The sequence below is a fragment of the Scleropages formosus genome, chromosome 13 (assembly GCF_900964775.1).
Source record: "Scleropages formosus chromosome 13, fSclFor1.1, whole genome shotgun sequence".
In the NCBI taxonomy this organism is placed as follows: Eukaryota; Metazoa; Chordata; class Actinopteri; order Osteoglossiformes; family Osteoglossidae; genus Scleropages; species Scleropages formosus.
The window spans coordinates 4,891,285-4,903,629 of NC_041818.1; the positions used below are offsets into that span (position 1 = coordinate 4,891,285).

Below are 12,345 nucleotides of genomic sequence, written 5' to 3' on the forward strand. Positions count from 1 at the left end.
TTATGCCCTGTGTTGCCGGGTTAAGCTCCAGTTTGCCGTGACCACACCTGGGACAAGTGCTTTCAGTCTCGGTCTTAGTACGTCAAGCAAAACCACCTACCAGCAACATCAGCAAAGAGGAATTAAAAGTACTGCTAAAACAAGTACGAGAACACCCAAACATCGTTGTTCTCCCAGCAGACAAAGGTAACGCAACGGTTATTTTAGAGACAACAACTTATAAAAACAAAATGAAGGATCTACTAAAAGACAGCTCCTACTGTAAGATACGTAACCCAACCAGCAGCATAAAAACGAAACTGCATGGATTGAGCAATAAGTCATCCATTGATGAGACCAATAAAAGAAATTACTTTCAATTGACCCTCACCCGCTACTCCTCTACGGGTTACCCAAAATACATAAACCAGGGATACCGATCAGACCCATTGTCAGTGCTATTGGCTCTGTCACACATGAAAATGCCTGATTTTTTGGCACAAGCACTCCAGCCATTCACCGTGAAAACTCCAAGCTACATCAAGAATTATACACACTTTACAGAAAAGCTGAGTTCAGTGAAAACCCAAGACGACGAAATTTTGATCAGTTTCGATGTCATCTCCTTTTTCACCAGCATTCCTATCAAAAACACTGTTTCCCTCATACAAGAAAAACTACCAGAGGACGTAGCCGCAATTGCAGATCTCTGCCTTCATTCCACCTATTTCTTGTTCGATGGAACATACTACAAACAAAAGGAAGGTTCACCGATGGGCAGCCCTCTATCACCCGTCGTCGCCAACCTGTTCATGGAGGACTTCGAGGAATGAGCGCTCCGATCAACAGTACAAAAACCCATCTGCTAGTAGAGATACGTTGATGACATCTTCCTGATATGGAGACATGGAGCGACCGCCTTGGATGATTTCTTACAGCACATAAACTCAAGACACATCAACATCAAGTTCATGATGGAGAAAGAAGAGAACGGCAGCCTCCCCTTCCTAGATGTTCTCGTAACGAGGAAGAGTGACGGCAGCCTCAGCAACAAGGTTTATCGAAAACCGACCCACACAAACCGGTACCTCAATGCAGCTTCCCACCACCACCCGGCTCAGAAGAACACGGTCGCGAACGCCTTGATCACAAGAGGCATCCGACTAAGCGATGAAATTTCCTGGAAGGAAGAAAAACAGATACTTCTGAAGCGCTCTCGGTGAACGGTTTTGAGCACAACTAGGTCATGAAAATCATTCGCCGGCACGAAAATCAAAAAACATCAGGCAATAGGAAACAAAGAACAATCAAACCAACCAGATTGCCTACCTCTCCTACGTAAAAGGCACCACTGACAAAATAAGTGAATTACTCATAAAGGACGGCATCAAGACCACCTTTACTACCAGTTCCATTACAAAAAGACTACTCGGCACAGTAAAATATAACCTGCCATTGAAGATTAGCGGATGTTGGCGCAGCCATCTCTGCATTAGAGAAGTGGTAAATTAATTATACTTAACGGAGGTAACAAAGTACACGCTCACACCGTCGGTTTTCTTAAACCGGAAGAGAAGAACATTTATTTACATACGTGCTTCATCAGAACACACACACACACACACCTTCAGAACCGCTTGTCCCATACGGGGTCACGGGGAACCGGAGCCTAACCCGGTAACACAGGGCGTAAGGCCGGAGGGGGAGGGGACACACCCAGGACGGGACGCCAGTCCGTCGCAAGGCACCCCAAGCAGGACTCGAACCCCAGACCCACCAGAGAGCAGGACTGTGGTCCAACCCACTGCGCCACCGCACCCCCTCATCAGAACACATCACGTACAAAGGTCATGTGATCGATACTTCGCCAACATGAGAGCACACTGAATAGAACCTCCAACAGCGGAGTCTACCAAATACCCTGCAGCTGTGGAAAAACCTACATCGGGCAGACAGGTCGACTTATCTCAACACGGCTCCAAGAACACATAAGAGCGACAAGACACAATAACTCAGCAGTGGCTGAACACTCACTACAAACCGGTCATGAGAGCCATTTTGAAGAGACCACAGTGATTGCACCTGTTCCCAGATACAGGAGCCGTGTAGTACGTGAGGCGATCGAGATTGAGAAGCACCCCAACAACTTGGAGGAGGGCTTCAAACTATCAAGAACCTGGACACCTCTCATTTCGAGTCTTTGCTCCAGACTCAAAACGACCCGACTGCCTCTCATTGAAGCTCAGTTCAATGAGCCGACCTGTAACACGAAAGATACAGCGCAAGTGGAAAACACAGTGGGGGCACTACCTATGAGGACCACCCACTACGACCTCCAACCCCGATCCCGCCCATAAATACACCCACCCTCGTCGAACACTCCAGTTCACATCGAGTCTCTACAAGATGTGGCAGCTCCCTGATGATACTTCCAACAGGGAAAGCGAAACACTGGAACCAGTGTCCTACACGACACGGTCGAATCCAGAAGAGTTAACTCCCCAGTCAGTTGACACCAACCGCGGAAGCCTACGGGTTTTGATATGGTTTCAGTCAGTCAATGTGTGTGTGTGTGTGTGTGTGTGTGTATGTATAACTTCAAATTGTAGGTAGACTAACATTGTAAGTAGCTTTGGAGAAAAGCATCAGCTAAATTAATTTTCATTTATATTTACATTTATTTATGGGAAGCATGGTGGCACAGTAAGTAGTGCTGCTGTCTCACAGTGCCTGGGTACTGTGAGAGGACATGGGTTTGATCCCTGCTCAGTCTGTGTGGAGTTTGCATGTTCACCTGTTTCTTCGTGGGTTTTCTCTGGGTGCTCTGGTTTCTTCCCACAGTCTAAAGACATGCTGTTCAGCTTCACCCATAGTGTGTGAGTGACAGAAAGAGCGTGTTTCACTGATGTTTGGATTAATGACCCAGTGTAAGTAATGTATCTAGCAGTGTAAGTCACCTTGGTGAATAAGGTGTTTAGGTTGATAATACTACATAATGTTCATTGGAAGTTGCTTTGGAGAAAAGCGTCTGCTAAGTAAAGAAATTTATTCATTTAGCAGACACTTTTCTCCAAAGCGACGCACATCTCATAGAAAATATATTGTGTGCATTACATTAGCAGAAAGAGAGACTTAGATGCAGATTCGTGATTCTTAAGTGCAGTTAGTTTTTACTTTCAATCAATGTACATCACATGAGTAGCTTTATAAAACTTTATACAAATATTGATGATTCCTATCCATCCATTGTGGGGGGTGCGGTGGCGCAGTGGGTTGGACCGCAGTCCTCCTCTTCGGTGGGTCTGGGGTTCGAGTCCCGCTTGGGGTGCCTTGCGACGGACTGGCGTCCCGTCCTGGGTGTGTCCCCTCCCCCTCCGGCCTTACGCCCTGTGTTACCGGGTAGGCTCCGGTTCCCCGTGACCCCGTATGGGACAAGCGGTTCTGAAAATGTGTGTGTGTGTGTGTGTATCCATCCATTGTTTCACAGACATGATCTCAAAGTTATAGGGCATGAACATTCAAACCTTACATGAACTTAATGGGTGAACTGAGTCTGGAAATGTGAGTTTTAAGGCCCTTTACAAATGTGGACAGAGATTCAGCAGTTCTGAGTAAGAGGGGGAAGTTGTTCTATGAACAACGAAGCCAGAACCGAGAACCTTTGTGCTTTAATACTACATACTGATAACGCTGCATAGTATCCATTGGAAGTCACTTTGGAGAAAAGCATCTGCTAATAAATAAATGTAAATGTGCACTTTACCTTTCATGCGTGAGAACACCAAGCGGGCAACTGTGGAGGAGAGTAGCAGTCTGGTTGAGGTGTAGCGAATGATCAAGTTTTGTAGATAGCTGGGAGCAGTTCTCTTGATGCTTTTATAGGCAATACATTTAAGTTTAAGTTTCAAGTTTATCGTCACAGTTACAAGTACTATGTACAAGTATCATGAAATCTTTCTTGAATGCTTCTCCACAGAACAAAAACAATGGAAATACTGCACAAAAAAAAATGGCAATGATTAATGCTAATAACAATAAATAACGGTAACAATAATAACAAGTAACACTAGTCAGCCAGAGAACTCAGAATATGAGAATGAGAATACATTGTCATTTTAAGCAATCTACCAGTATGCTTGGAAGGACCAGTCCAACTCTAATTACAAAAGGTGGCACATTGGTGAGTGTTGTATACTCTTACAGCAGTGAGGTAAAAGCTGTTCCTGTACCTAGCAGTGCAGGTTTGAATAGACCTGAGCCGCTTTTCAGACGGCAGAAAAAAGAAATGTGCTTGTGCGGGGTGACTGATCTTTCATGATGCGCATTGTCTTTCTGAGGCAGCGTGTGGTGTAGGTGTCCTGGACTGCTGATAGCTGTGTGCCAATGATTCCCTGAGCTGTTTTGACCACCCTCTGTAGGGCTTTCCTGTCCTGTATGGAACAGCTGCCACCCCAGGATGCAATACACCCTGTGAGGACAGACTCCACGGCACACCTGTAGAAAGTGGTGAGGACTGTAGTGGACATCCGGGCTTTCTTCAGATGCCTGAGGAAGTGGAGACATTGATGGGCCTGTTTGATGGTTGATGCTGTGTGCTCAGTCCATGTGAGTTTGGCAGTGAGGGTGACCCCTGGGAATCTGAAGCTGTTGACCCTCTCTGCAATGTTCCCTCCTATGCAGATGGGTGCATGAGTCGTATCCTGTTTCCTTAAGTCAGTCCCCAGCTCCTTAGTTTTACTGACATTGAGAGACAGGTTGTTGCCCTGGCACCACTCTGCCAGGAGCCTCACCTCCTCTCTGTAGGCCGTCTCATCGTTGTTGGTGATCAGACCCACAGTGGTGGTATCGTCAACAAGCTTTATGATGGTGTTGGAGCTGTGATTGGCCACACAGTCATATGTGAACAAGGAATACAGCACCGGGCTCAGGATGCTTTCCTGTGGAGTGCCATTGCTGAGGATCAGTGGGGAGGAGGTATTACTGCCAGTCCGCACACGTCTGTTGGTGAGGAAATCCAGGATTCAGTTGCACAATGTAGCACTCAGCCCCAGCCCTAGTAGTTTGTGGATCAGCTTGGTTGGGATGACAGTGTTAAATGCTGAGTTATAGTCCACAAATAATAGCCTTGCATAGCAGTTTTTATTGTCCAGGTGAGCCAGAGTGGTGTGAAATGTGTGTGATATTGTGTCTTCAGTGGATCTGTTGTGGCGGTAGGCAAACTGCAGTTGGTCCAAAGTGTCTGGGATGGTGTTCTTAATGTGTCCCAGCACCAGCCTCACAAAGCATTTCATTGCAATGGGAGTCAGTGCCACTGGGCAATAGTCATTAAGGCAGCTCACTTTTTCTTCGGAACGGAGATCGTGTTGTTTTTGAAACAGGTGGGTACTGTTGAGCTTTTTAAGGAGGTGTTAAATATGTTTGTGAAGACAGCAGCCAGTTGCTCACTGCATGTTTTTAAAACTTGCCCTGAAATTCTGACCAGCAGCTTTGAGGATGTTGACTCAGCTAAAAGTTTTTCTTACTTGTGCCACAGAGATGGTGAGACTGGAGTCATGCAGCGCTGTGGGAGTTCGTACTGGGGGTCTTTTTTTGCGAGCTCGAAACGGCCGTAAAACACGTTCAGTTTGTCAGGGAGAGACGCAGCGGCACCTGTCAATGTCCGCGTCTGTGGTTTATAGTCTGTTAAAGTTTGGATTCCCTGCCACAACCTATGTGTGTCTTGAGTGAAGTTAAACTGTGATTCTACCTTCTTGCTGTATTCCCGTTTCGTGCTAGTGATGGCTTTGTGGACATCGTACTTACACTTCTTGTACGCGTCCTTGTCTCCGGACTGAAACGCGCAGATACGAGCGCAGATCTTATTTTGGATTTTGGCGGTAATCCACGATTTTTGGTTAGGGAATTAGCAGACTGTGTTATGAGGTATGCAGACACTCACACCGTACCGGATGAAGTCCGTGACCACTGTGACATACTTGTCCAGATTGGAGGATGAGTTTCTGAACACGTCCCAGTCCACGGAGTCAAAGCAGTCCTGGAGCCTTTTCTGCACAGTATGCAATAACCAGGATCTTAAATTTGATCCCAGCGGCTACAGGAAACCAATGCAGAGAGACGAGGAGGGGAGATATGTGGGAAATTCATAAAAGATATTTATATTATGGGGGCGCGGTGGCGCAGTGGGTTGGGCCGCAGTCCTGCTCTCCAGTGGGTCTGGGGTTCGAGTCCCGCTTGGGGTGCCTTGCGGCGGACTGGCGTCCCGTCCTGGGTGTGTCCCCCTCCGGCCTTACGCCCTGTGTTGCCGGGTAGGCTCCGGTTCCCCGTGACCCCGTATGGGACAAGCGATTCTGAAAATGTGTGTGTGTATTTATATTAATTTATCTTGCATAATGTGTGAAATTATTGAAAAGATTAAACAAATTCCAATTATACCAAATAGCATAAGAACAAAAGCTAGCCCGTCTGATCCAATCTCACAGAAGAGTTCCCGTAACACAAATCGCTGAAAACTTTAATGCTGGCCATGATAGAAAGGTGTCAGAAAACACAGTGTATCGCAGTTTGCCACATATGGGGCTGTGTAGCCGCAGACCGGTCAGAGTGCCCATGCTGACACCTGTCCACTGCCGAAAGTGCCTACAATGGGCACGTGAGCATCAGAACTGGACTATAGAGAAACGGAAGAAGGTGGCCTGGTCTGATGAATCACGTTTTCTTTTAGATCATGTGGATGGCCGGGTGCATGTGTGTCATTTACCTGGGGAAGAGATGGCAGCAGGATGCACTATGGGAAGAACGAAAACCTCTGGAAGCAGTGTGATGCTCTGGGCAATGTTCTGCTGGGAAACCTTGGGTCCTGGCATTCATGTGGATGTTACTTTGACATGTACCATCTACCTAAAGATTGTTGCATACCGCATACACCCCTTTATGGGAACAGTATTCCCTGATGGCAGTGGCCTCTTTCAACAGGAAATGGCCTTGACAGACTGTAAAAATTGTTCATAAATGGTTTGAGGAACATGACAAAGAGTTCAAGGTGTTGAATTGGCCTCCAAATTCCCCCAGATCTCAATCCAATAGAGCATCTGTGGGATGTGCTGGAAAAACAAGTCCGATCTATAGAGGCCCCACCTTGCAACTTACAGAACCTGCTTCTAAAATCTTGCTAGATACCACAGGACACCTTTAGAAATCACACACACATTTTCAGAACCGCTCGTCCCATACAGGGTCGCGGGGGACCGGAGCCTACCCGGTAACACAGGGTGTAAGGCCGGAGGGGGAGGGGACACACCCAGGATGGGACTCCAGTCCATTGCAAGGCACCCCAAGCAGGGCTCGAACCCCAGACCCACCGGAGAACAGGACTGTGGTGCAACCCACTGCGCCACCACACCCCTACCTTTAGAAATCTTCTGGAGTTAATGCCTTGACGGGTAGGAGCTGTTTTGGCAGCATGAGGGAGACCTACACAGTATTAAGCAGGTGGTTTTAATGTTTTGGCTGATCAGTGTATATCCGTATGGTTCATATAATAAATGGCAATTTTTGACTTAAGGACAAGGTCAGTTTACAGCAGAGCTTTCGACAGGCATACCATTATAAGCTACGGGTCACTTTTAGTTGCATTTTCCGAGTAAAACCTCCATGTCATAGAAATGAGCATCATTTCACAGTTTGTAGAAGGTTCAGCACAGGGTACTTCGAAGTTGCACCTGCCGTATGCAGGGATTAAGTGGCTGACGTAAATGATGGACCTTCCTTCTTTTTTTCTTTGTGTGGGGGAGGGAGTAGGTGCTGTCTGGAGACTCCCCAACTCCTCTCTTCTCAGGCTGTTCCATTAGAATTTCAAAAGTAAGAACCAAACATTCAGATTCATTCTTTCATCCCTTTTCCCCTTCTGTAGGGTTACAGAGACATCATTAACATGCCAATGGATCTGGGCACCATCTCTGAGGTTCTCAGCAGTGGGGGTTACAGCGATCCCCTGGAGTTTTCCAGAGATATACGGCTGGTCATCAATAACTCCAACACCTTCCACCCCCATAACAACTCCCAGGTGAGCCCTGTCACCCAGGATGTGCAGACCTGGACAGAGAATTAGCTCAGTGTGGGCAGGAGTGCCCCACACACATTGTGTCAAAGAGCTTACACTTAATGGACTGCAACATTTCGAAAGGTGCATTTAGCTTTGTCCAAAGAAGGTAATTTGTTGAGCACAGTGTTCATTAAAATGAACTCAGTTTTGCTTTGATGGACTGTAGCTTTCAATGTTGCAGTGAGTCAGAGTGCAGATGAAAGCAGAGGATGGAATGGGTGGGTCTGGGTATCAGATTTGTTTTACCCCTCTTTGGTGCACCCGCAGAGCTGGCGGAAGAGAGCTTGGACAGGAAGTTCAGAGTGACATAGGCCTAGACTCATGAGTGTTCTGCATGCTTGCAAATCTCCCTGCCTGACAATCAGACTCCAGGGCACTGTCCCTTCTGCTCCTGTTTGCTTGTGGCTAATTCTGCGACACGCAGCCCAGCTCCCTATGATGAAGTGTCTGCTTGAGGTCTTTTAGGGCTCCTGACACCCTACGGATGTGGCACTTAAGTCCTGCCAGTGATCTCCGTAATAGAAGTGTAATTGAAATCAGGATTTATAGCCCATCTCTCAGACTAAGACTGACATCCTAATTGATAGCCTTGTCCCGAGCGAGGGGTTGTGATTGTGTAATCACCCGCTACCGATGGGACCGCTATGCTCGGGGTGAGGGATATGGGCAGTGAGATAGGTTGTGGCTTTTGTATCAATTACATTGCAGGAATCTGTCCTACCCTTACTTGTCTCACTCCCAGATCCATGGTATGACCCAAAGCCTCTCGGCCATGTTTGAAGCCCAGATCCTGCCTATCCTCTCTAGCTATGAGTCGGCAGTGCAGAGACAAAGACTGTGCCAAGGGCCACGACCACGCAAGCGGCTGCACAGTGGTAGCAGCTCCACATCTGCCAGCCTACCCTCCAGGTGTGCACCAACCAGCCACTCTCAGGATATGCTACTGATGTTAAAAGTCAACCTTAATGCAACTATGTCTTTCTCCCTGCCCTGTCTAGTCCTAAAGGGAAACGGAAATCAGGAAAAATGTGTATAAAATCTGCATTGAATCACAGCTGCACTTTTGTAAAGAGCATGGCCTTTCGAGGTAAGTGGAAAGATATGACTGCTTTCTGTTAGCTGTGGCTCACAGCAAGTAAAATATTCAATTTCATTAAGAATCTAATTAATTAAGGTGGTAACTTCTGTTGAATCTTTTTGAGTTTTTTTTAATATTGAACTGCTTCAGTAAATCATCCAACCGTACAAAGGACAAACCACAGTTTTAAGATACTGAATGCACATCGTTCTGGATGAGATAAACTAAGTTATATAACTTTTCATCAGTTCAAGGGCTCATTTGTGTTGTATGCAGTCCTGTGCAGTCTCAGCACTGCATGACATTAATATCCCTCACGCAAAGGCACTTCAACTCATGTCTCAGTAAAGTTAAGAGAACCTGACAACTGAGGAATTTCCCTAGTGCAGACCTCCCCTCCCATCTCTGCTGTAGCTGCATTATGTTCCAGATGTATCCAAAGAGTCACAATGAGGTATTAGCTGTAACATTGGAGTCTTGATCTTCACAGCGGCAGAAGCAAATGGCTCAGTAATAAATGATGTGGATGGGGACAGCCAGCCTTCCACTTCAAGTTCTTTGACAGGGGCCCAACAGGAGGACCCTGGAGTTAACCGAGTGACGCGCAGTCGAGCTACATCCACAAAGCTCACAGGTGCCACTGAAACATCACCTAGCTATGATGTACACATCAATGCACAGTGAAGCACTATCTGGGACTGATAATGAGAACTACTTTCATTAGTTTGGTCAGTTATTGGGATTAACTGTTTATCTTCTCCTTTTATACAGTTGAGGTGAGTGACAGGGGTCTGAACAATGGGAGCTGCCAGATCCTGAATGCTTCCAGTTGGAGACACATGGGATTGAGTCCAGAAGATGATGGTTCAGCATCAAAAGAGAGCAGCCTAAGGAGGTCAAAGAGCTCCAGAAATGCTTCTCCATCTTCCTCCTCCTGCTCTTCCTCATTATCATCTACTGGGTCTTCAGACAATGGGAGCAACTCGGAATGTGAGTTTCACCCTGTGAAACTGGTCAAAGGCAGCAGACATGACAACACTAAAGTTCTACAGCATAAAGCTTGGGGAAGGCCAGTCAAGATTAAAGAAGAGAGGGGATGCCATTGTCATGTGCTCAAGGGAAAGCGGGCCAGGCAACAACCAGAGGAAGAGGAAGAAACAGTGGAGACTGATCAGGAGGAAGAGAGCCAAGACCAGAAACCAGCTAAGGAGAAGGAGAAAGGCAGCCAGAAACTGATCCAGCAGGTTCCCTCCCGAATCAACACCCGAAATCAAGGTCGGCGAACAGTGCTGTACAATGATGACTCAGAGGATGACAGTCCATTACCCACTGTGGACCCCCTCAACCTTGGTATTTCTCGCTCAGGCCGGGTGCGCCGCATGACCGAGAAAGCTCGAGTCAGCCACCTCATAGGTTGGAGCCACTGAAGACTGGCTTCCTGCTTTCTCCTGCCTCAGACCCATGTGATTTGATGCTGCATTCTGCAACAAACATCAGGGTATCTTTTCCTAGACATTGTGTAGGAGAATCAGTCATACAGAGGATCAAAAGTTTACAACATCCCAGTGTGTAGGTAACTCCTCCCAGGCCCTTGGTAGTACTGGTTTCTCAGTACCAGGTTAGCTTTACTGTACTCTAAGGCCTTAACAACATCAGGTTCCCTTCAGCCTCTCCCTCACTCTCAGGTCCTTCTTCAACCACTGTTTTTAAGCAAGGATCAGAAATAACAACTCTTGTTTCTTTCTTTTTTACATGTACATGGCTTCCCTCATTGTTTACACACAAAATTCTCTGGGTCAGTTATGTCAGTGGGTGACTTTAACGGAACTTCAGATGTGTTTCCTTACTGTTACACTCCTTCTCCACCACAGCAGCTGGTGTACACTCAGTGAGGGTCAACCTGGTGCTTTTCAGACCTTCATACAATCATGAGCCCCAGGATCGAAAACCATATTCATAAAGCAGACCTTCCTCAGCGATCTTCAGTGCGGCTGAATGGTTTTATAATTGTCTGTCTTATAAACTGCACATGTTGGCTGAACTGAAGTATGGATTTATGATAAAAAAGACATGCTGGAAATTAGTATTTCAAGCTATGGATTGATTTAAGTGTACAACAGTGCTGATGTCATGTATTGTTTCCCATTCATGACTTAATACCGTTCGCCTTGGTCCATAATGTTAAACACTGCTTAGTTTTGAATGCATGTTAAAGTGAGTTAGTTTTTTGTTTGAGCCCACAAAGTTTACACTTTTTACAACGAAGTATTTGTATTTTTACATTATTATACACCTTGGCCAAAAACTACTCTAACAGTGAGATGGATATTTGCACAATCCTGTCTGATTTAGGTGCAAAGTGAACAACCAAGACACAATGGCTACGCTTAAAGTTTGGAGCAGCTGTTTTCTGACACATGATTCCATGGAGACATTCGTCAAGAGGAACTCTTGGAACCAAAATATCCTGGAGCTATTTTAACAACAACGCAGCTTAATTTCAGCAGAGGCAATCTGTCTTGACTAATGGTGCTAAGTGTCAAACCTTTGCAGAATATTGGTTACAGGTTTGTGTGTTTGTTGTGCTACTTGTTTTAAAGGTGTCTATAGCACTAGATATTATTAACTTAATCATGCAGGGATCCTCTCAGTTAAGAATCTTAAACACAGAGATCCAGCTACCTCTTTCCAGATCCCACAGAGTGTGGTGTTAAGAGAAGGGATTGGGTTGTCTTTCCCTTAGCCATGTATCACAGTTCTACTTATTAAAGGGTTCAGTGTCTGTTTTTTCAATATTTAACTCAACGGTCACTAGTGATGCAGACCTCTCGCCAAGTCCCTTTTCTTAGTCTGTCTTCCTGGATCATTGGGTTTGGTCAATGTTAGCTGTTGTAGTCCTTTTCATTTGATTACAAAGTGTAACATTTAAAAAACTCTTCCTCAATCAGTCCACATCAAAGATGGTGTCTGTATGGTGTCATCTAATAAAAGGATGGCATCTGGTCTCTGAAATGTCCAGAGTCTAGAGACATTCCACAAAGTCTTGGTCAACCTTTATGGAAACTGCAGAGCAAGCACCCCAAGCTTTATGGACATATTGAGGGATTATGAATTATAGAAGGGAGTTTTTCCACTAATATCCTGTACATATTAGCATTTCTTTAAAAACTGAAGGAGCAATGAGACT

At 45.9% G+C, this 12,345-nt stretch overlaps 1 protein-coding gene across 1 annotated transcript in view; it reads left to right on the forward strand.

Annotated features, from left to right (window-relative positions):
* LOC108925313 (bromodomain and WD repeat-containing protein 3-like) overlaps positions 1-12,102 on the forward strand; it is a 51,745-nt gene extending 39,643 nt beyond the window's left edge. The window contains exons 36-40 of the mRNA XM_029257488.1: positions 7,889-8,041; positions 8,823-8,989; positions 9,079-9,167; positions 9,649-9,792; positions 9,930-12,102. Of these exons, the coding sequence (XP_029113321.1) occupies positions 7,889-8,041; positions 8,823-8,989; positions 9,079-9,167; positions 9,649-9,792; positions 9,930-10,585 (1,209 nt within the window). The 3' untranslated portion in view covers positions 10,586-12,102. The remainder of the gene's footprint in view (positions 1-7,888; positions 8,042-8,822; positions 8,990-9,078; positions 9,168-9,648; positions 9,793-9,929) is intronic.
* The last annotated feature ends 243 nt before the right edge of the window (positions 12,103-12,345 follow it).